At 36.0% G+C, this 25,788-nt stretch overlaps 1 protein-coding gene across 22 annotated transcripts in view; it reads right to left on the bottom strand.

Annotated features, from left to right (window-relative positions):
• The window catches only part of PHF21A (PHD finger protein 21A), a 173,881-nt gene that overhangs the window by 105,024 nt on the left and 43,069 nt on the right, over nt 1-25,788 (bottom strand). For 13 of the 22 annotated variants that reach the window (XM_079103427.1, XM_079103412.1, XM_079103429.1 and 10 more), the window contains one exon: nt 23,835-23,921. In XM_079103427.1, coding sequence (XP_078959553.1) covers nt 23,835-23,921 — 87 coding nt within the window. The remainder of the gene's footprint in view (nt 1-23,834; nt 23,922-25,788) is intronic. The other 9 variants (XM_079103417.1, XM_079103413.1, XM_079103419.1 and 6 more) reach the window with 1 other exon arrangement.

The raw sequence follows: 25,788 nt of genomic DNA, 5'->3' as shown, positions 1-25,788 counted from the left end.
GAATGAAAACCAGAGCATTTAACATTACCTCCTGCCTCCATCCTCACAGTCATCTTAGGCACAAAGGCGTTCACAGCCAGTCCTTAAGCCTGTATATCCAGTGTCTAGGCTGCTTCTTAGGTCTCCAGATATACTCAAATTGAAGTATCAGGGACAGGGTCCTCTAACTTAGAAAAACTAAGTTCTTATTAAGCTGACATTCTTAAGCACATCTATATGCAATTCCATTCTGCAGTACTTTCCTTGAAGGAAGAGATGGTCATTATGCCTCAACTCAAGAAATGAGGAAGCACTAGGGAAAGGAATGGGAGAAAGGATTATAAAGCGATGGATTTTAGTCAAGAAAGAAAAAGGAAGGTGATAGTGGAGAAAATGAACTGGGAGAAAAATCCTTCTGTCCAGGAATCAGGAGCTTCTTGCAATGTTGGAATATGTCAACAACCCAACCACAGCTTTTCTGTCAAGCCTCCTTTCCTCCCATATGTATTTCAAACTACAAGCAGAATTCCAAAACTAAAGTAGCCTCCCAAAACTTGCCACAATACTACTCAATGGATAACGTATTTTCTATGATAACAGTCAATGGAATAACCCAATAGTCAAGGCTGAGATCTTCCCAATCCTGCTTCAGGAGTGGTATGTGACCAGCCTAGCCAATGAATGGACTCCAGTTCCCAGCCACAATGAAAGATGTCTGTCTGGGTCAAGGACAGACCTGAAAGTCATGCCCACGTTGTATGCTGGTACTCACAGGGAAAAAACTTTCTTCTTCACTGGAACCTATAAAATGACAGGTTGTAAACCTAGAGCTGCCAGAGGCAACCTCTGCCAGTACAGGATAACCTGCATCCAAATGAAGACAAAAGAAGGACGAAGTATCTTAAGACAGTGTAAGCCTCTACATTCATCCATGCCTGAATCCAGCTACATCCCTGAACTTCCTGGTTACATAAGGCAGGAACTTCCTTTTTTTAAACTTAGGATTGACTTTCTATTACTGGAAACCAAGAGTCCTCATTAAAAACAAAATAGCCTTGGACCAGTTACTCGGCCTCACTGCACTATCAGTTTTCTGAACTCTAAGGGCCGGGTGGGGAAAGGGAACAATGTTTGTTAATTTACAGAATAGAAAGCTATGAAGCATTACACAGGAGGCGTCGGTGTTTTAACTAAATAGAAGGTAGGGAGAGAAGAAATAAGAGATTCAGGTGGCTAAATTGCTCCTAGCTGCTAGTTCTGATAAGATAAGGTTCTGCTTCTACCAGTTTTCTCATCATTTGACCTGAGGGGTACTCTGAAATTTATCAAAGCAGTTAATCACCTGGTAAATCTTTAAGTATTTTCCCTTTTATTCTCAGTTAACAAAGCTTTTCTACCTTCCTGGACATCGCTACACCAGCCATCTTACCATGCTCACCATGATGGATAAGAAAAGGGATCACAGAAAACAGTTCTATTTTCAAAAGGTGTGTATGTCCATGTACACACATGTGCTAGGAGATAAGTTAAAGGAATAATTCTAACATGAAGGCAAATCAGGGATGAAAGGAAGCTACCCCCATATAACAAGTGAAAATCTAAGTGGCTCAACTAATGTGCCCCATCCCAAAGCATTATTCTAAGGGCAGATATGAACTATTGATTACATTTTTAATTCAAAATTTGTAACTAGGTGTAACATATCTTTTGAAATTTGCTTTGGTGTCCTTATAAATACTTGGTTTCACAGAACTCTAGATCACATCTCTCATGGACACCAAAATCAAAAACTTACTATGAGGGCTGGGGTTGTAGCTCAAGTGGTAGAGCGCATGCCTGGCATGTGTGAGGCACTGGGCTTGATCCTCAGCTGTACATATAAATAAATAAATAAATAAATAAATAAATAAATAAATAAATAAAGGTCCACTGACAACTAAAATAATATTTAAAAAAATAACTTACACATACCTGATCTACAAAATAATATAAATGGATTATCAGTAAGCAAATACCTAAAAGTAAAGGCACTACCTTCTAATCATCTTTTGAATGATATGTGTGAAAATAAATAAGAAAAGCACAACTATATTTTGCAGAAGCTAGGAAGAAAAATAATGAAAGTGCATGCTTTCGATCTCAAAGCTTCTAGGCCTAAAAAATCATTCTTAAGAGATTTTATTTCAAGATGCTATCAGTACCTTTAACATCAATTAGTTTTTGTTCATTGTATATAAAATTATAACTACATGCTACAACTGATGAAAATAACACCATGACTCAGCACTTCCTAACCTTAATCAGTGTTTCATATAAGCTGAACAATATTTTAAAGCAAACAAAATATGACACTTTTCTCAAAGCTTCTGAACCACTTAAATATTACTGAAAACTAAAATACATTGGTTAAAGTTGCACACTTATAAATATACAGACAAAAAATTTCAATAAACTCATCTTCCTTTAAAAATTTTCTTCAGAAAGGAAAAGCTGAAAGCCAGAGTACTAATGATAGCAATCCTCAAAAATTATATTACATAAAGTTTCTTCTCTAGCAAGATTTAAATAAATTATTAACTCTGACAAACTAACACTATACAGATTTGTCCCAGATGATTCAGGAATAATAATACAATGTCAAATTGGCTTAGAGTTATCAGGTTTAGTTTGGGTAATATCAAACTTTAACTAAAATTAACTTTCCTATTCCTTCACATCTTTGTATGCCTGGGCCTCACTCCCAGAGACTTCTGATTTAATTGCTCTAAGATACAGGCCTGGATGTAGCTCTTTCTTTCTTTCCCAGAACATTTTAAGATACAATAGGCTATAGGTAGATATGGCTTTGGCCTTCAATAAAAAGACTAGATTTTATTTTAATAACTGTTCTACAACTGTCGAGAAAATCATTACAATTCAAATCATGATACTTTCACTAATATGCCATTGGATGGTAAGCTCTTTAAGAAGAGAAACCCTGGGCTGGGGTTGGGGCTCAGTGGTGGAGGTACTGGGTCGATCCTGGGCACCACAAAAAAATAAGTAAATAAAGTTATTGTACCCATCTACAACTAAAAAAAATAAAAAGAAATTTAAAAAAAAAAAAAAGAGAGAGAGAGAGAAACCCAATCAGCTGTGCTCACCACCGAAGCTGAGCAGAATGCCTCCGCATAACAGACACTCTGTAAACATCTGTGAATGAGGGAATCAAATGAACGGTGAGATCACACTTCAGGGTTAGTAGCTTGAAGCAATACTGTATAAGCTCTCTTAACCAATAATGGTCAGGAGTTGATAAGATAAAGGGAAAAAAGTCCTACTCATCAAGAAACCATAAAAATTTGATAATAAACCAAAACATTTTAATTCACCTTCATTTGCTATTGTTACCTTTTATTTACAAAGATCTAAAATTGGAGTGCCAAAATATCTTTCTTCAATAAACTATAGCCATAATGCATCCTATACCATTTCCATTTTTGACTTTTAAATTATGGTGAGAACTTGAGACACTTTGAAGCAGTATGAATGTAGAATCCTTCTGGACATTACTAATTTATCCCATTCTGTTACAATTGTCTTACTCAGATACAACTGAGCGCAATTTTGTTATAATTTTTATCAACTCTTTTCAAAGCATTACACTTAGTTTTCATGGGAACAACTCAATTTTTCATAAGGCATTGGCTGAGTAATAGCTAATTACATAATGACAATAACAAGAACAAATGGCATAAACAGGTTCAGGAACAAATACAGCTCTCTTGATAACCACTGCAATTGATAGAAGTGTAAGTTCCCTAGACGGCAACCCACTGGCCACAGGCATTCAGAGGGAGCAAGGAGTGACACGGAAGCCAATGATAGGGAAGCCAGTGAGTCAGCTGACACATTTTTCTCCAGAGCTTTTACTGTTACACAAATGTTAGGCCACAGGTTTCTTTCCACTGACCTTTCCAATTCCCTAGAGCAGTCAATTCATCCCTCCACTAGTAGGTCATCTGAACTGAGACCAACAAATTTATCACTAGATCCATGTTACATCATCACAGAACCGTCAGGCACAGAGGCAGCAGGGGACAAGGAATCTCTTATTAGAAAGCACCCGACAACTGGCATCCAGATTCCCTAATTCATCTGTAAAGTATTTATAAGTAAGCTATTAGATCCATTCAAAATGTAATAGGTGAGCCTAAAATCAGAAATTTAAAAATATTAAATATTAAATATTAGTAAAACACAATATTTTACTAGTTTTTGTAGTAATTGCTACCAAAAGAAACAAAAAATGTAGCATTGTTTTGCTAATTAAGAAAGTCTCCATTCCACAGGTGTCCAAATGAGGATGGTGAAAAGGAACTGCCACCAGGAGGCTCTGCAATGTATTCTTTTTTGAAAGTCTTGGAATTTCAAGTGTCCTTGCTTCTTTACAGCACATGTGATACTTTCTCAATAACACAAGTTTTCTATGAAAATTATTTTTCTAAAACAAGGTTATAGCTTTTCTGCTCTCTACCCTAAGAGGACAAGATACCCTTTATGTAATTTAATGCCTCATACTTTTAATTTTATGTTATAAGAAGAAAATAGAATTGTTTAAATTTTTAAAAAATTAGGCAACAATTTTGGCAATTTTGCTTTTATGTAAGCCTTTCCCAAGAGAGCTGATAACTCCAAATTATTCTGTAAGGACACCTGACAAATGACTTAGGACAGCAAAACCGACTTTGCATTTTCATTGGCTTAGACTGTGTGGTCAGGTATCTATGACAAAGGTGACTCAAATTATTTCTAGCTTAAATATGGAGGTTGTTCTCAAATTAATATGATCAAGTACCACAGACAAGATTTAAAAGAACCTGGACTTTAAAAAAAAAAACAAAAAAAAAAACTGGTCCTTGTTAACATCTTTGAGAGAGACAACTTCTGTTAATGTGCAGGAATCTAAGTTTGTACATGTCATTTCCATTGCCCATGAAACATTTTTTCATCCCTATGTTTATTTCACCAATAATGGCTCTCTCAAATCATTGAATCAGCATTTCATTACAGATATAATAAAGACTTCACAGATGCTCCTTTTAAAAAGACTGTTCTATAGGGAAACTTTAGAGTTAGCTATAGAATTCTTGTACTTTTAAGAATACTGACACTTTCAGTAAACAAACCATGTGCTGCCCTCTTCCCAGGGCTCAGGTCCATAAAATAGTTACATTATTTACAAACACAAATAGTAGGCTGAAAGGCTTTTTACTTATCTATTTTAAAAGCTAATCAAGTGCCACAGTTTATAACTGTTTTTATTTGCTTTTGATAACAGCTAAAAAAAAAATCAAGATGGTTAAAGTAAGTACCAAAAAAAAAAAAAAAAAAAATAGAAAAAATGAAAGTATGAATAAAATAAAATAAATAAAAGTATCTGGGTTTACATAAAAACCATAACTAAGTGTTTATCTCCCAAGTTTATAGTATGCTTTATTAAATGAATCAAACAGCAGAATAGTTTTCACTGGATCATGTTCAATGGATTATTAATGCTTAAGACTTTTAAATTTCCCATCTTAGAACTACACAAGCAGTCACCTATCTATACACACTCACCCAACTATCGTTTCCGGGTGCCCATGAGTTTTTCAGGAAAGGGCTTCCTATCAGTCTTTTTCTTTTTTCTCTCTTTTTTTTTTTTTCTCTCCCTATCAGCCTTTTTCAACCAAGATTCTTCATTTGAATTGCAGAACACCAAAATTTACTTCAGTGACTATTTTCTCAATTATCATTCTAGATACATAAGAATGTCAACCCAATACATATAATGGATGCCAAGAGCATGAGGGTTTAAATTTACCAGTGAACCCAGGCTGGTTTAGAAATTGAGCACAGAGGGCTGGGGTTGCGGCTCGGTGGTGGAACACTTGCCTAGTATGTGTGAGGCACTGAGTTCGATCCTCAGCACCACATATAAATAAATAAAGGTCCATCGGCAACTAAAAAAAAAAAAGAAATTGCAGCACAGAATGAAATTTCTTGAGTTACATTTAGGAAAACTTGTACTTTTTATTCTCCATGTTTTGCTTTCTGAATAGAGAAAGAAAGAAAAGAGGCAGGGAGGAAGGAAAGAAATGGTAGCTCCTAAAAATGTCACTGATAATGTGATCAGGTTGAAATAAGTAAAATTATCTAAAGTCAGCAAGGTGTCTCACAAGGGCCAAAAGGCAGTACAACCTTGGTTAGACCTTGCCTAGCTCACCTAAAGGAGGACCTAACAAACTAAGACCTGGTCTCACGAGAAGGCACTACCCACTGACCTTAGCTTAAATGCATCATAGATTTTCTAGATGAGAGCAGACTCAGAGGAGGAAGGTGTAAAAGTAAGATGCTTAACGGACTTTTCTTTTAAAACTCCAATCTTGCATAGCACATTTTCAAGTTTGTCACTGGGTAACTTAACTGCACTATCAGGAAAAAAAGTCTAATCTTTGATGGAAACTGAAACATAGCTCTTTTCCTACTTTGCAAAGGTTTTCCTGTCAGTTAATTTTCCAACCTGGAGAAGAACTACAGTTCTTTAACATCTCACCTAAAACAAATTCTTGTTACATGTAAAGGATCTCACTTAAATCTGTAGAAAATAGAAATCAGAGAGTCATGACCTAAACACCTCCCTACACTAGAGTTGTCCTATCACAGGGTAGGAGAGGAGGAAGGTTGAACTGTTAACAGTGTAAAAGGTCAAGTATCATATCCTCACCACTTCCAATCATTTACTCAGGAAAAAAAAAAATGAATGGAAATATTCAACTCAGGAAATGTTACAGAGGTTTCCTTTTCATACCTGGTATAACTATATTATACTATTAGAAAATGAAATCTGATTAAAACTAAAAAAGATTACTCTGAGGGTTAGTTCAAAGTATACCAAACTTCTAACAAATAACTACAAAAAGGGTAGACACGTCTGGTTTATGGTTTGTTGGTTGTTTTTTTTTTTTTTTTTTTTTTTTTTGGTAGTAGGGATTTAACCCAGGGGGCACTTAACTCCTGAGTCACATCCCCAAACCTTTTTAAATTTCTTTTTTAAATTTTGAGACAGTCTTGATAAATTGCTTAGGGCCTTGCTAAGTTGCTGACACTGGCTTTGAACTTGTGATCCTCCTGCCTCAGCCTCCCAAGTCACTAAGATTACAGGAGTGTGCCACCACTGGGCACGTTGTCTTGTAGGACTAACAGACTCTCAGCATCTGAAAGAGCACCAGGGACACAGAAGGTGCCCAATACGTACTTATCAAATGAATTGATTGTTAAAGCAGTTCAAGGTAGGAATTCTATCCAGGATGTTAAATGATTCTTCCTTTAATAAAATGACTGGTCCTAAATGGACACAATCTTTCTAGAAAACAGCCAGGTAGGAATTTTGCAGTGGCCAGAATACTTCTGCAAGTTATTTGTACAGAGAAGCTGAAAAAGACCATTCAGAGCGGGGGAATGAAGCAGATTCAGAGAAAGACAGATATATAAGAGATAAGAGACCCAAGTTCAAAAACCTGCCCCAGGATCCTAAGAGGCCCTAAAATGGTTCTATAAATGCCACTTTGTGCTAAGCTAGTCTGAATTAGATTCTGATACACATGCCAACAAGTTTTCACAAAGACATACAAAAAGCACTTATTTAGCTGGGCACAGTGGCACACAAATTTCATCCCCCAACTCAGGAGGCTGAAGTAGGAGGATCACTAGTTCAAGGCCAGCTTCACAACTGAGCAAGGCCCTTAGCAACTTAGTGAGACCCTGTCTCAAAATAAAAAGAGCTAGGGATGTACCTCAGTGGCAAAGTGTCCCTGGGTTCAATCTCCAGCACCCCCCCACCAAAGGCATCTATTTACTCCTTATCTAGAAAATAATTCAAATTATGTATAAATATGTCCAATGATTTACACTGCAGAACTATGCATAAACTACACACAAACTAGTTAGAAAATTGAGAATAATCAAAGTATCTAAAAATAGTGAACTTTTTATTAAATAAATCTTACATGACACCTGACCCATGACTGGATACCATCAAGTCACTAAAACCAAATATTCTTAAGAATATTTAAGACTATGAAGAAATGTTTAAAATATAAGTATTTTTGGAATAATAAGTATAATGCCAATATCAATTTTATTTTTTAATACAAATGTATGGCAAAGAAAAATGAATAAAATATCTGAAGCATGGAAATTGGACACAGCTAAATTTGATTTTTTTGTCCTTGCTGAATTTCCAAATGAACATGACTTACTTATAATTAGAAAAACAAAATAAAAAAAAAAAAAAAATGAACTATACCCCTACTACCAATACTCTAGTCTCCTACATTTCTAAGTAAATGGGGAAAACAAACAAGAACAACAACATAAAGACACTGATTCCAGCCCACACTCCCATAAAAAATTGTATTGTGCTATATAATAAAAATTTTAAATTTAAAAAATTAACTCACTGGTATTAAACAAAAGAGATCACTTCAGTTAGGTTTAGGAAGAAGGTCCTCATTGTACCAAGGCAGAAAAGAAAGGCTTTTCAGCTAAGATTTACAAGATAAAGATTCAGAGGAACAGAACTTCCGAAATCAAGCTGCCTTGGAATGAAAAGTCGAAAAAGACCAACAGCATCAAGGAAATGGATCCACGAGGCCCTGAGACCAGCTCTGTCCTGTCATGAGTCTTCCAGTTGCCCTCCACTGCTCTCCCTCTCTCATTTGACAACCTAACAAAATGCTTCTCAACCAGTTAAAATCCATCCACCCTCCTATAAAAAGGAAAACATCATATTTTTCTTCAAATTTATTTGAAATTCAAAACAATATGAAGCCACGTGACCTGGGTCTGTATAGGGTTCTCGCTCTGTGACCCTGGGTAATTAACTTATCCATGAAATGGGATAAATAGTACCTATTTCCTACGTTACCCACAAGGATTAAATGAATTCATATATTTCAAGCAGGTAGAAAAGTGCCTGGCAAACAGTAAGTGCTATATAATTGCAGTTATTACTAATACTATAATATTTAGAATTAATCAAAGCAACAGTACAAAGTGCTTTGTTTTCCAAGTTGCCTCACTGATCCTCACCTGAATCTCTGCCCTAACAACCCTAACTCCCTGTAGGTCCTCTGAACATGCCCCGTTTCCTAGTCTGTCTTCTGTACCTACTGTTCTCTCTGCCTACAAGGCCTTTGTCCACTCAGCAACTCCCAACTCATTCTTCCCCACAGCTCAGTCTCAGCTCCTCGGTGAACGCTTCTCCCGCACCTCCCCACCAAGACAATCTCCTCTTTCGGGGTACCATGCAGTCAGACTTCAAATTTCTTGTAACTGTTTACGTCCCCTAATAAATACGCGTTTTCTGGAAGTGAAATAATTCAGGGAGTAGTCATTTATTCAACAAATATTTACTGGCAAAATCCCTGACCTGACGAGTTTACAGTTTCTGGGTTTCGGGCAGAAACTCAAACTGATACCCTTTGTATCAGTCTAAGGTTGGAAGAGATTAATGAAATCCAACGGGCCAAAGTCATGAGTAGTAATGTTGTTATTAATAATATTATTGCCCAGATTATATGTTCCATCAAGTAAAGTAAACTCCTAAATAATGTCTTAATCAAATCTTGTAGTGGCCATGAAGCTTATCCTAAGAAAAACAGAAAGAGAACTAAGGAGGCCCTAACACAGCGTAGGAAGAGTTGGGAGGCCACAGACAGAGTTAACAGTAAACCTCCTCAGGAGTCCAGAGTAATCAAAGGCCAGTCTATCGTATCTAAAGATAATTCGGACTTTAATTTTTTCTATTTAGTTTTTTTCATTAAAGTAATGTATAAATATAGCTTTTAAAAATACCACAAGATTCATAATAAAAACAACCTACCCCTGGACCAACCCTCCCAAAACCTCAAGTCCTCTTTCTTTCAGGAAATCACTTTCAACTTTTGTATTCTTTAGGTATTTACCTTCTCACTTTAAAATACATTGTGATTTCTTGATTCTTTTCATTTTAATCATTACTGATTGAATTCCTACAATAGATTAATGAAATCTAGTTCTTCTACTGTCCCTCCTCTCATTTTCAACTCCTCTTAGTCTTATCACAATTTTTAGTTAAACCCAAAAAGTTTATATTAAAATTATATAAATAACATTAATGGTGAGACAACTATGATTACACTTATCTTCTTGTATATTTTGCTATTCCTAGAATTGCCTTGCTTTGTCATTAGCCTGGTTTTCTAAATTCTTGTCACTAATTCTTCCCCGTATCTCCAAAGAAGTTACAAAGAATTTCTTAATAATGGCTCAAAACACATCAAATGATCTGTTAGTCCACACCGACTCCTTGGTTACATCTTTCCTAAACTCTTCCATTTTCTTGTCCAACTGCAACTAGCTATTTTCTAAACCTTTTTTTATACAACAGTCATTTGAGGTATTTTCCCGTCAAACAGGAGAGTTACTCATCTTTTTTGTACTGGATTCCCTGTTTTCTGGATCCTTGACTTCATCTTTATTGGTTTACTTTCTTGTTTTGATGAGAACATCCTTTAGTAGATTCCTCAGAAAGTGTGTGCATGTGAGGTAAGTTTTGTGACCATACACATCTAATATTTCCATTCTACCCACAGACTTAATCAACAAATGGACTGAGTATAGAATTCTACATCTGAAATCACTGTTTTTCAGAATTTCGAAAAAAATATTTATTTGTGATATATTTTTGTTGGCTTGGATTTTTCTTCTTGTGTTATTTTAAGAGTTTCACCGTGTTGCCCAGGCTGGTCGAAAACTATGAGCACAAGTGATCCTCCCTCCTCAGCTTCCCAAGTAGCTGGGACTACAGGCATGTGCCATTGAGCCTAGCTCTGGTTTTTTAGAATTTTTAAAATCATCAGTTCAATAACTTCCAGCTCTGTTACTAAAAAATATGACTGCCATCTGATTTCCAGTTCCCATTTGAAACTGTATTTTTCTCTGAGGAAACTTTTCAGATGTTTATTCCTGCTTGTATGAAGTTTCACAATGAAATGCCTTGGTATGACAATGATGTGCCATGGTATTAGGCACTCAGTGGATTCTATTGATCTGGAATCTCCCTTATGGGAAATTTCCCTGTATTGTTATTAGATGGTTTTCTCTCCTCTATTTTTTGTTTTCTTGCCTCAGAACTATTATTAGTCTAGGCACAAGACCTTGTGTGTTAATCCTACTAAAATTTTTCTTTCTCATATTGTCTATCCCTTTGTCTCTATTTATTCAGAGATGACTCCAATTTTCTTTTTCAGTCTTTTTTAAACCAAGAATTATTTTCCCCTACTTGCTCCTTTATTCCTAGTTTCCTGTTCTTGTTGCATAGATGCAATACGTGCTCTTGCTGATCTGGGGATGTATAGTCATTTTGAGCTGTGTCATCCAATTCTCTATGTTTGTTCTGACTTTCATAAAAATGGTGATTCTTAGCTGCTATGTTCATTTTTCAGAATGAAGTGCTAAGAATGTGGAGCAACTAGAACTCTCACACAGTGCCAGTGGGAATGTAAGATGGTATAACTATTTTGAAAAACATTTTGGCAGTTTCTTAAAAAGTTAAAAATAGGCCTAACATATAACCCAAATACATTGATACATTGACACATTGACCTAAGAGAAATGAAAGTTTACCTCCACACAAAACACTTATATATGAATATTCACAGTTTTATTTGCAATATCTAAAGCCTGGAACTAAACCAAAGAATATACACTAAGTTCATTTGTTTAAAATTCTAGAACATGAAAACTACTCTGTAGTGACAAAAAGTATACCAGTGTTTGCCTAGATACAGGGGGAGAAAAGAAGGATCACCAAGGAATAAGAGAAAACTTTCAGAGGTGATGAATACATTCATTGTCTTGACAGTGATGATGATGTCACACCATCAGAACATAAGACTTCCTGGGTTCAATCCCAGCAACACAGGCAAATACACACACTTTGAGGTGTACAGTTTATATTAATTATGCCTTAATAAATGCAGAAAAAAGGAAACAAAGAGACAAAGAAAGCCCAAAATAAAAGTGGTTAAAAAAAGAAAAAAAAAAGAAGTGCTGAAAGTGAACTGAACACTGGGGGCTGGCCTGTGTACAGGGAGTCTCTCATCTCTCAGCATGTACCCTATTTTCACTTGTCCTAGACTGCTTACCACCTCTGAGTCAAGTGCCTCTCCAGTTAAAAAGTTCTCTACAGTGAGGCTGGCAAACTTTCTACAAACAACCAGACAGTATCTACCATAAAGCTGCACTTTTAAGGTTTCGTTGAGACTACTTGTCATTGTAGCTCAAGAAAGCAGTCATCAGGATACATAAATGAAGGAGTATGGCTGTGTACCAACAACTTCATTTATAAAAAACAGGCAATAGGCCAGATTGGGTCCAGGTGACCCTTGCTCTAGAGAATCACAGCAGTCTTTCCATCTTTGAAGAACTATACAATTTCTGTTCAGAAGGATACTTTTAAGTAATAGCTAAACAGTTTGCTTTTTACCTAAAGAAGATTAATTAAGCAAGCAAAAATTAGAGGAATAAAGTTATGAAAATGGATACTAGAAATGTAAAAAGATTGTATATAATTTTATCACCTTTTAGCAGCAGATGAGGCTTAGGGACAGTACTTCCTTTTGGAGGAGGGGGAGCGTGGAACCCAGGGTATCCAGCATGTAAGGCAAGTAAGTGATCTATCACGGAGCTACACACCCAGCTCTTTTTATTTTTTATTCTGAAACAGGCTGTCACTAAATTGTCCTCAAACGTATAGCGTCCCCAGTAGCCGGATTATCGGCATGCACGTCCACACCCAGTGGGGAAGCACTTCTGCTAACCTCAAGTGCTATCATCAGATGAGCTCACATCACAGGACAGACAGAAGAGAGAGAGTAAGAAGAGGGCTGACATGTCTTCAGGACAGATGCCTTCCAACTGTTACCTTTCCCTGCCTTGACTTTAGTTGGGGTTTTAGGTGTGAATAACAGTCTGGGAGATTTGATTTCACCCCAGTTTTTTGTTATTGTTGTTTTTACTTTTTCATTCCATGAAAAAAGTGAATTGCTGAATGATGTATGTTTTTATTGTTTTGTTGGTTGGTATGAGGATGGAAATTATGTAGGCTTTTTAAAAAAGTAAGTCTATTATCTTATTATCTTACTTCTAATTAACAGCAATTGTGGATTAACTCAAAATCTTACAAGAAATTGGCTCAAATTCACGACAAAATTCTACACTTGAATAAATAAGATCACACACTCAGAAAAACAAATTTCAAGTTCCACTGGTTAACACACTCCCCAATTTCACTAAATTCTTTTCCTTTAGGCACTACAATTTCTCAGTGCTTCTTGGCTCCATTGGTCAAGTGTTACTTACTTTTTTTTCCCAATAGCTACATCCAGTGACAAAAGCACTAGATAAAACCAGGTCAGTAATTGTCTTTTGGGCTCATAAGGGGAATTAAGCTCAGAACTCTAAACTCTCTCTTTAGTGTCCTCCTTGGTCAAAATTATATCATCTGTTATGGCAAGAAGGGGGGTTTCTTTCAAAAGGTGGTAGAGGTGGGAGTGGGAGAAAAGGTAACAAGTTAGGGAGCTAAGGATTGGGAGGCCTCATTTTTCAGAGCAAAGGAATGTTGGGTACTTAACTGACAAAAACTAATAATCACTCTGTCACTTTCAGAGAGCTAGTCTGAAAAAGGTGAGCCAAACCCTGCTGATTCACACAAACACTTGCTTCCTGAACCTGGAGGAATGTGTCTTCTGAATCAACTTTGAGGAATGTGTCTTCTGAAAAGATAATTTCACAGGACAGCCTCTTATCTAACTAGCTACCAAGAGAAGAGCCTAGTAAAGAGCAAACGATTTCTTCCCACATGGTTCTTTCACCCTAATCTTCCAGGAAAAGGAAATGAAGGAATTTGTGATTTGACCTATCATTTATTATATCCAACATTTTAAGAAACAGAAAACCAAAAATATGATTTGAGTTTTGCTAAACTATGGCTTTTCTAAAGAGTACAGATATGAAGATATTATTAACCAATGGACATCATGCTTCTTTGTTTCAAAGGCATGGAATGTTAATAATGATAATGATAGTTTATAGACAATTTTAAAATATTCAAAAAATTTTAAAATTATTTGAAATTCACATTTGAAATAAGTTACATTATTTTTTGTAATAGACTTATCCTTCTAATGATTTATTGTTTTGAGGAATACTAAAATTATTTTTGCTTTCCTTATTCTAAAAGCAGATTGCTAGGTAGATTAAGAAAGGGAGACTTCTGGGCTGGGGATATAGCTCAGTTGGTAGAGTGCTTGCCTTGCAAGCACAAAGCCTTGGGTTCAATCCCCAGCACCACAAGGGAAAAAAAGGGGGGGGGGGGTTTCAAAAATATTTCACAAAGCCAGTAACACTAATGCTAAACTAGCGGTGATATAAATTTATAGCATTTCAGCACGTACACACATCTTCAGATATATAATGCATTTAATTTACATTAGTAGGGAAAAAAATGTTCTAAAGACAGACACAATGAATATTACAGTTTTAATATGTAGTGTTCCCCACCACCCCCAAAGCTCCTGTGTTTCTGTGGAATTTTCAGAGATAAAGTGACTGCATTGTAAGAGCTGTGACCGAATGGGTCCATCCTGGTTTGAATGGACTGGGTGGGAACTGTAGGCAGGTGGGACATGGCTGGAGAAAGCAGGCAACAGGGGTGCCTGGAAGGGTTCGTCTTCCTGAGGCCCCTTTCCTTTATACTTCCTGACCTCACCATAAGCGGAGCAACTTCGCTCCCCAGTGCCCTTTCCTCACCTTGGGCCTAGAGGAATGGATCACTTATCTATGAACCAAGACCTCTAAAACTGTGAACCCCCAAATAAACTTTTTCTCCTCCGTTGTTCCTTTCAGGTATTTTGGTCACAGTGACAAAAAAAAAAAAAAAAAAAAACCTAAGTAAAACACTGCTTTTTCAACATCCATTATCCCCTATCCCTTTTGATTTCTTGCTAGCAAAAAATAATTTTGTTTCACTATCTAGCCTCCAAAAGGTTGAGAGGTGAATCTCCAGCTTCAGGACCTAAGTCCTGCCAAGAACTAAATTCTGGCATGTGACAAAACTGTGGTCAAAGTGATGCAAAGTCTGTTGAAGGAATTCTAACTGAAGTTTTCCTTGATCTAAGGAAGAAACGTTTAAGAAGTAGTTCTTTTTTTGAGGGGGGTGTTGCCCCAGAACGTTGGTGTGTGAAGATATAATGACTGGAGTTCCAGCAGCCATCCTGTGACGACAAAAATTGCTTGCTGACAAACGGAGAAGAAACACGACCAGAACATTGGTCCTGATGGTGCTGTTGAGCTGCTGAACTGAGTGACTCTAACAGTTTCTTATTATGTGAATTAGTAAGTTCACTTACTGTTTCAGGCACTTTTGGTTGGGCTTTCTATTACATACAACTAAAAGCACCTGAACAGATACAATTATAACGTCCCCATTGCAGATAAGGAAAACAGTTCAGAGAATGTTAGTAGACACAAATCCTGTTAGTGAATGGCACAGCCAGGCCTGGAACCTGCTGCTTTTCTTTAACGAATGTGTGAGGCGCTAGGTATATACACAGTGTATAAAGGTCAAGAGAAAGTTCACATGGGCTCCAAATCTAGAAAGGGAGAGTGACAAACAGTTACAGATAAGAGCTACAGAAGAGCCACAGAGCAAGAAATTATTAATTCACAGTAGAGAAAGCACAATATTAGGGTAGGTAAATCTAGGAGATGACAAACATTTTTTCCCTAGTGATTTAAAATTTCAAAAGACAACTTCCTATGAATCTATAATTATTGTTTAAAAAGTTTTCAAACTTCAAAAGAATAGATGTAATCTGATAAACATAACATTGAACAAAATACACCAGAGAAGAGTACACAATATTTGATTTCATACACAGGCAAAATTAATCTGTGCTGTTAGAAGTCACAACAGTGGTTTCTCTAGTGGAGGGAAGTAGTGAATTGAAGGTGGCACAAAGGAGTTTCTGTGGTAATATTATTATTCTTATTACTGATATGAATACAAGTTACCCAGGAGTTTCAATTTGTAAAAATATATTTAAGCCATATGTGCAGACACACGAATACATATTTAGATGTGTAATTTTCTGTATTTATTTTATGCTTCAATAGTTTAAAAGACTAATATACAGTCCTTGTAAAAATTAATTTAAATAATAAAAAAATAAGGTCAAAAGTCCCAGGTTTCCCTTGGTCACTCTCTTGAATCCCATTTCTTAGAGGCAGTCACCATGAATGGCTTGTGTAAATCATTTTAGATACTCTAGACCTTTCCCCCTACATTTTCAAGTATAAATGACCATGAATGCATAAACACAAACATGATTATTATTAGCTTGTATTTTAAATAAATATAGAATTATACTATACATATTTTTGATTTGCCTTTTCACTCACCATTATTTTTCCATTTAGTTAAGCATCCACTTTTTTTTCATGACTACATACTATTCCATTAAATGCATACACTTAAATACCCCTTGCTAATGCACCCTGATTTATTCATGATAATTTTCAAATTTTATTGTGTGGCTATTACTATAACATATTATTCTGTAAATGGGCCTGCTGGTAGAAGGTAGAAGGTGACCCTTGGTTTACACTAAGGAAAAAGGTAGAAAAACATCTAGGTTGAAGAAACAATAGAGCACAACCAAGAAGCCACAAGTACTGGACAAGACTAGAGGACAAAGTGTGCATGAGTTCAGTGCAGAGGGTGAATGAGGTGAGTCACACAGCAATGCAGAAGAGGCTGTTTTAGATGTTCTAGATCAGGTTTCCAGACTTGCTTACTACAGTTTATACAACTTCCATTTAAAGAGAACTCATCTCCAAAAAAATTCAATGCATTCTAATAAAGTACATGTTCATTAACTGCTAAAAAGCATTATGTAAACATCCTATAAGTAAGGAAACCCATATATTAACTCATTTAATACCTGACATCTGTCAACAAGCCTATTATAAACAGGATCAAATACATGGTGCCCCTCCTCCATTGTTCAAATCACCTACTGATATCTATGGTTTGAATATGGGTAATGTCCCTCAAAGCCCAAGTGTTAAAGGGCTTGGTCCCCAGGATGGTACTTTTGGGAGGTACTGTGAACCTTTAGGTCATTTTGGAGATGTGTTCCCAAATGGGACTGTGGAACCCTAGTCTCATTCTCTCTCTCTCCTCATTTTTTCTGTGCTTCCTGGCTCATAATGTGACTGGTTTGCTCTGCCATGTGCTGTTGCTATGATGTTCTGCCCTCATCAGAGGCCCAAACCAATGGGGCCACCGCTCTTGAATTCAAACCTCCAAAACTGTGAGCTAATAAATCTTTTCTTTTACAAATTTACTTGCCTTCAGTATTTCACTGTAGTACCACAAAGCTGACTAATACACCTACCACACTTACATTATGCATCAGAAACATAACTAGTTATGGCAGGGACAGAAACTTCTCTCCCAAAGACTTCAGAATCTATTTTACTAAATATATTCAATTTTAAAATTGAGACTAGTTCCACAAATGGCAACTATTTATTAAATCCAGAAAAGTATTTCATCTACTATTGGGTTAAAGCAATCTGTAAGGAAAAAAGATTTAAAATAAAGAAAGAATAAAGATTTTAAACAGAGTCAGAGGAGCAAACATAGGAAAAGATTAAAGGCTACAAGGAGGTCTATCTCTCTAAAACAGAGGAAGAAAAAAGTGGATGAAAGAAAAACAAAATCTAAAACCAAAGGCAATTCTATAGAATACTGTGAAATATTCATACACGGACAACCGGCAAACTCCATGAAAAGTATGTCTCCAGATGAGGATCAGGTACAAATTAACTCATTAAGTTCCAAGTTTTCAATTCTGTGAATATTTCAACAAAGCTGACATAGCCACATTAAAATAGGTTGGAAATCACAGTCTAGAGCGTATATATAATCACTGTTATAATTACCACATTATAACATAATTGTATTCTCATTATTCATTATATTAAATTTATATAATGTATTTAAATTTTTATATGTGTTCCACATGCAGGACAGTGGGACAAAATGTTTTAAACCATCTTTCCAAATTTGTAAAGTGTTTTCTCCCCACTTTGTGTATCTTCTGAGGAAAATTAGGCACTCACAGAGTCTACTGCCCTGAAAGAGCCTTCTCTGGAGGTTAGTTGGAAATATGTGGCAAAAGGGTTTGTTGAGGTGATTGAGGTTTTTTGGTTGGTTTTGAGACTGAGTCTTGCTGTATTTCCCACTAAGGCTCCAATTTGCAATCCTCTGGCCTTAGCCTTCCAAATAGTTGGGATTATAAGCACATGCTTCCACTGCCAGCATGTTATTTATTTTTAATGTGGTACAACTTTTCTTATACTCAAGTATGGTAGATGAATTATTGTTTTCAATTCCTCTTTTTTAAAATTAGATACCCACACCCTTTATCAATAACTTTATAAGGGAAGGCTTGCCCACATGACTTGTTTTGGTTAATGAAGATCTAATGCCAGCAGAGTCTTAAAGTATTTTTGGTAATTTGGCCTACTACTTATGCTCTGGTGATAAACAAAGCAATGAGTAGGCTCCAGGTAGCTGCTGTCCCTTCAAGTTAGGCCTCAAAATAAACACGTTTAGGGCAGACCTAACCAAACCTGCAACCTGGAAGCAAGCTTAGTCAACCCACAAACCAAAGCAGAGGTGCCCAACCAACTCCAGTATAGACCAAACCCACCCCCAAAGACCTAGTATGAAAATAAACACTTACTGCTATGAGCCACTCAATAAAACTGGTTTGTCTTGTAGAATTGTTATGGCGATAGCTAACCAACACACCCAGTAATCTCACACCTAGTAATTTATCCTAAGTCAATTAGATAAACAGATTTTCAGAGCAATGTTTATTTTTTTAAATATTCTAAAATGTTGATAGATCTTTATTATATTAATTTATTTATATGTGGTGCTAAGAATAGAACCCAGTGCTTCACACATGCTAAGTAAGGAAAGTGCTCTACCACTGAGCCACAACCACAGCCCAGCAATATTTGTTATATCAAACAAAGCAAAACAAACCTGGAAATAACCTAACATCAAATAATAGAAAAGTTGTTTTTTTTTAATTATGGATGTAGCCCAGGCAATTAAATACTTGAAACTGTTAAAAATCGTGTTCTGAAAGAACATTAAAAAATGTCAGAAGATATTCATAATAGATTAAATTTAAAAAGCATAAAAAGAAAGATGCACTGTTTTTAAAATAAAGAATTATCTGTAAGTGGAGGAAAAGATCAGCTAAATTCATTTAAGAAATACAAATACTTCTGTGCTATTTTACTATTTTTCGTTAAATAGTATATTAGGTATGCTAGGAAAAAATGTACAACAAATACTTTCTCTGTATTCTTGAAACTAACAATCTATAAGGAAGACAGACATTTGAAAAACAGTAATCACAGGGCTCGGGATGTAGCTCAGTGACTGAGTGCTTCACTAGTTATGTGTGTGCAAGTCCCTGGGTTCTATCCCCAGCACCATAAATAAGCAAAACAAAACAAAACAAACAAAAACACCAAAGTAATCATAAAGATGGACATATAATTACAAACTGTGACATGCTACAGTATTAGAAACTGCTAATTATCCCTAGTAATTATTTCCCATTTCTTACTCAATTACAGTCCCTAAATTTTATCTGGTCATGGCTACCAACAATAAACCACATTTCCCAGTCTTCCTTGCTCTTAGCTGAGGTCACATGACTAAGCTCAGTTCAATGGGGTCTCACTGGAAGTGGTGCATGTAACTTCCATACTTAATTGCTCTTTGTTGTTTTCCCCCTTCTCACCAGATGGAGTTGCTATTTTGGACTATGATATGGAAGCTTCTTGCTGAGAATGGCAGAGCAACAGAATAGGAGGAGCCTGGGTTCCCTGACACTGTGGAACCACACTCCCCAGTCAGAGTCCACCTACAGAGCTTTCAGATGTGAGAAAGGAAATTTTACCATTTAAGCCACCTTTACTTGAGGTTTTCAGTCATTCCCCCTGAACTTAATCTTAAATGGCATAACTACGACGGAAAACGGAATGGTTCAAAGAGAGATTATGACAGAAATAGTTGATTTTGACTGATAGGAAGAGTTTCAGGGATGGTTCCTCAGAGGAAGCTGTGATGTGAAACCTGCCAGGTGAAGGGAGGTAGGAGGGCAAACCGTTTAAAACCAGGGAAAACAAGGATACAACTTAGATGACTTAAGTCTGAATCCCCACAGGGCCAAGGAACAAACTGTGATACTAAGATTGCTTCTTGGGTTGGGTTGGGTTGAGTTGGGGGTGTAGCTCAATTGTTAAGCACTTGCCTAACTTTCAAAAGGCCCTGGGTTTGACACCAAGCGTTAAAAAACAAATAAACAAACAAACAAAACCCACCACCATTTCTCCCATAGGGAATTAGAATTAAAGCAAGCACTAGAGCAACTATGAGCTTTGGATCCAATCTCAAAATCTCTCTATTCTGAAAAGAAAAGGACCAAAGATGCCCGTCAAAAAGAAGGGCTGGGAGAAGTGGAGAATGAGAACAAACCCTGTTAAGGAAATCAACAGCTGCCTCCACCACTCAGCACTGCTACTGTTTAAAGTAGTGGAACTCTCCAATTAGAGCGATTCACACATCATGAGGAGAATGCCATGAGATTTTTAAAAGCTATCCCTGGCACAGAGAAGAGGTTAGTGTTAAAATTTCTTTGAAATAATGTGTGTTTATTTCTGATTCTAAAAGGGAAATGTATTTACTGTGGAGAATTTAGAAAATATACAAAGGCGTATACAGAAAAAAATGAACCATGTGTAAAATCACCTTTCAACATTTTATGCTGACACTGTTTTGATACACACTTTCATGCCTACATACATAGAGCAAAATACAAAAATGGGATTATAATGCATATAAAATTATATGTGCCTTTTTACTTATTTTATCAGGAGCACATTTCATTACCACTAAAGTAGTGTTTTTTAAAGTCATGATTTTAATGGCTACATAATTTACCTAGCCAATCAAGTCTGGGTATTTTCTGAGTTATAACTGTCAACCACCAGTTAAAAGCCCTGTAGGTTAAGAAACTGACTTCAAAATCTGAGAGTTTCAACTGGGGCTGGGGCTCAATAGCACGTGTGAGGCACTGGGTTCGATCCTTAGCACCACATACAAAAATAAGCAAATAAAAATATAGGCATGCTATCTAGCTACAGCTACAAAAGAAATTTTTTAAAAACTTGTGTTTCTATTCAGAAATCTCAAGTTAAGTTTGAAAGAATTAGAACCTTATAACCAACAGTTCAGTGAAATACACTGAATTTCAGTCATGAAGAATGTTCACTAAAGACTATATTTTTCCAAATGAAGCACATTATTACATGATTAAATTTAAGGAAGAAAGTATCAAAGATCAAGGTCACAATAAAGAATAAGAACTAGTAAGTGTCTATTGTAAGAATTAGTGATTACTTGCAATGTTTTATTTTTTAATAAAGCAAAATAAGAGAATATGTATCTATTACTTGTATAATTATGTTTTCAAATGGTATTGAAAATGCAGATGAAAAGAAAATGGAAGCAAATATTACAAAGAGTTAATTGCTATTAATTCTGGAATATGACATTATTCTTCATACTATAGACCTTTAATCTTTCTCACAACCAAAAATTAATGTTAAATTAAGTATTAGTCATGTGAGTAAGGTAATTCAGATTTTAGAAAAATCAGTAAGTTTTGCCAGAGGCTAAGTGGATCTTTTGAGAAGGAAAAACAAAAAGCTGGGCATAAAGCATTAGAAATCTATCCTAAAATAAAACTATTTTAAACTACAGCTTAATTAGCAATAGCAATGTTTCATGTTGGAAATAAGCCTGAGGAAGGTTCAGCTTTTTAAACTTTATGGCTGTGCTTCCTTCAAATACTATCCTACCTAAAAGTGATATTTTTCTCTTCCATCAAGAAGCCTGTTTTAACAGTTAAGCAAATACTCCAAAAACTGCAAGACTGCATTTTGTTTCTGACTCCAGTTTTCTTTATTTTGTATACCTCAGGTTGTCCTGATGTTAGAAACTTTTAAGTCCAGTTCCTAGAATCCAAACTTAGCTCAGCCAACAAGCAGAATTTGCCACCTGATGAAATATCTTACTGAACATAGATGGTTGCAATTTTCTACTAAGTGAGGCCCCTAGCAGGAAAAAAATTAAAGAATAGAAATTACATAATAAACCAAATCTATAGTTCTCACAAACAAAAATTTCAAACAAATGCAGTGTTTTCCTTAATTGCTCCATTTTTCCTAAATGTAACCTTGGGTTGGCCTAACTGCAACAGCATCCCCCAAGCCCCTATTCCGCTCATCAGTTCTCACCTTTTTTCTCTGCCCAAACACGTGAATTTTTCAGCAAAACTGACTCACTCACTGGCATCTTGTCAAACTCACCCTGAAACTATAAGGAGACTCAGCGCTACCAGTATTCTAAAGCTAGAACACTTTCACTAACACACATCATTTTTACTTGACAGAACAGAATCGCATTCAGAGCCAAATATATATTAACAAACTGTAATTTTCCTTACAAATTCCTCCCGATTTTACTTTGGCAATTCCCTAATCCAAAATACCTACAGTATGTAGGGAACACAAGATGGGGAAGCATAAGAATAAGAGTAAGGAGTAAAAAGCAGTTGTTCACTCTACTTAGAAGATGATTTAATTCATGTTAACTCATCTTTTCCACATGGTCCTCAAAGTTTATTTCCCCTTCAGTTAAATGAAAATGCAATTCAGACACAATCAGAAATCTCCAGGAATAAATTATTCATTGCTATTATTTCACTAAATGAAAACTTTAAAAAATCAGTTACTGAGAACTATTTCATCAAAAATCTTCAGTAAGATGTCACTAGCACGAACTATCAACTACAAATTGCTTTATCCTACATATTTACCTACTGCAGGACAGAAAATGCTCTTTTTAACCAGGGAAAGTGGTGAGGAAAGAACAAGAGAACAAATTCTTTATCAGATCACCACAGACATTTACTTATAGTTCTATCAATTGTCACACTCCACCTGGTGGCAGGAACTGCCTAAATTGGTGAGTGGAGGTCATTATAAAAAAAATTCCAAACAATACTTTCCAGATGTCTTTGGGAAAAAGCAAGACACTATATACAGTAAGTCTAACAAGTTTCTGCCAGTTTTTTCACTTAACTGCAGGTAAATATCTGATAAAGATTAAAATGGAAATATGATAATACCTAGAATGGGGGACCAAACATTCAAAGAGCCACTGAACAGCTGTTCTCTCTCAGTAAATTAAATATCGGCTTGAACCTTTACAACAGGTAAGAAGACACACACAACAGCTACAGGACTCTACCACACACGCCCGCTAACTTTTCGTACCCTTCCCCTATGGGTAAACCATAGAGTTTAATTAACACAGTTAACGGCAGCCTGCCACGTTGCTTTTAGATGTTTGCCAGTAACATATACCCATGGGATACTCTACAGACTGATTTCAACCAAAAATAAAAATAGATAAACAGAGCTCAAACAAAATTAAAACCGAGTCTGGCTGCCCACACTTATTTTCACACATGAGGAAAAATAGCAGCTCTCTTAGAAGCCTGGAGCAGACATATCTTTAGAACACAATGTTAAAAATACAACAACCCCCCCCCCCCCCACTTCCCTACCTGTTTCTCACTCAAAGCTGTGATTTTGGCTTGGAGTTCATGAAGCTGTTTCTTTAAGTCAGCATTCTGATTGGAAAGAAAAAATATCTGTGAGAAAGATATTCATTTGTTAACAGAATAGTAGCAAGAAGACTATGCATACTGTATTACAAATGATGAACCAACCTTAAGCATTTAGCCAACTGAATTTGTCATGCATTAAATTATGATCACAGTATCACCCCCTAATGCAGAAGTCCTAAATGTGGGCTCCTAGCACCAGAATAGGAGCAGATTCTTTCAACTGTTTTAAATTACAAGTTGTTTTATATTTTAGCCTCTTGCTCTATAAAAGTACCTTTTTTCTAAAATATTGTTATTCTTTTTAGAATGTATCAGTTGACAGAAAACCCGAAGCTCCACTAATCAGACAAAACCAGGAAAATGGAGGTTATAAGTATGCATACACTGTATGCTTAGCAGCATTATCAACAAAGATAAGAGGTTTTTCTCTACTTGGCCTCTCCCTTATTTAGTAAAGTACATTTGTTATTTTAGCCTAGATTTGAAAAGCTGTCAGTACTCTTAACTGCCTTAACACACTACATCATTCAAATTAACACACTGACTACCAGGGCATTTTCTCAGTTCTAAAATTCTAGGAATCAAAAAAAGGAATACTATTTTAGATGAGACACACTGAGCATGCTTGTCTTTTACTCAAGAAGGGAGGTGAAAATTTAAGTTTTCAAATGTTTAATGTAGCAGGAGAGCCTACTAGCAGACTGAAACCCCACCCCCACCTCCTCACCCAATGAGACTTTTACTTGATCATTTCACAAACACTGCCTTTACACACTTAATTTATCCAATCTAGTCATCTGTTAAAAGTTGGAGCACACATCCTCCCCCTCTAATGAGTTTAAAGTTTACTTAATTAGGACCTTTTTTTTTTATTTGACAGTACTGGGAACTGAACACACGGGCTTATACTTGGTATTGGAGCACTCTACTACTGAGTTATACCTCTAACCCTTTAATTTTTTACTTTGAGACAGGGTCTCGCGATGTTGCCCACACTAGCCTTGAAATTGAGTTCCTCCTGCCTCAGTCTCCCACACAGATGGAATTACAAGGATATACCACTGCACCCAGTCCCATGGGAACTTTTTAAAGTGTATTTGATGAAAGGCTTTTCTAATGAGTTCACCTATAATGCTGTCCCACAAGTTACTGACCCTCAGATTCTTCTGGTTAAGACTATTTTTACATGATCACAAACTACATTAGAAAGGCTAGCTTCTAAGGATACTTCAGGTGCTGATAACATAGCTTACCACATTAACTACGAAAGGACCTATTAATCCAGGGTCTATGGCCTCTTGACTCCCTAAATCCAATTTAAATTGTACATATACCAAAAAATAAAAATAAAGAACTTTGTCATGGAAGTTCGACTGTCAAACAGGACTAAATGTGGGTTACCAATGCCAGCATTAAAATACAATACTCACACAATTGAGTCCTAAATTTGTGGAGATGAACACTATTTTTTTCCAATTCCAAAAATCAGTCTGCCTCAGCACCATTCGTTAAGAATTTATTTTACTTTACAAAGAAGCATATATGATCCACTGCTAATGGTTGCAAAAGAAACACTGCCTGAATAACAAATATAAATCTTCAAAAGACAGAATAACTTTTGGGGAGATTTCTCTTCAGAAGAAAATGCCCAAGTCAAAAACTCCTATGAAAATGTAAAGAAATTTAACCTTTTCTAAACTATTATTATATAAGATATTTCTAAAACCCTCTTTGAAGGGTTCTTTCAAAAATAAAAAAGTTTAATACTTTCATAATTTTATTCTAAAATTCTTACATTGAGTGATTTAGGTCAACTTTCAATAATTTTGAGACTAAAGAAACCCTTACAAACTCTGATTTTGAATAAGTGAACTTATGAAAATGAAATTTA

This window comes from Sciurus vulgaris (genome assembly GCF_902686455.1).
Source record: "Sciurus vulgaris genome assembly, chromosome: 11".
NCBI lineage: Eukaryota > Metazoa > Chordata > Mammalia > Rodentia > Sciuridae > Sciurus > Sciurus vulgaris.
Note: the sequence above shows the minus strand (reverse complement) of the source record. Positions and strands in the feature narration are given on the sequence as shown.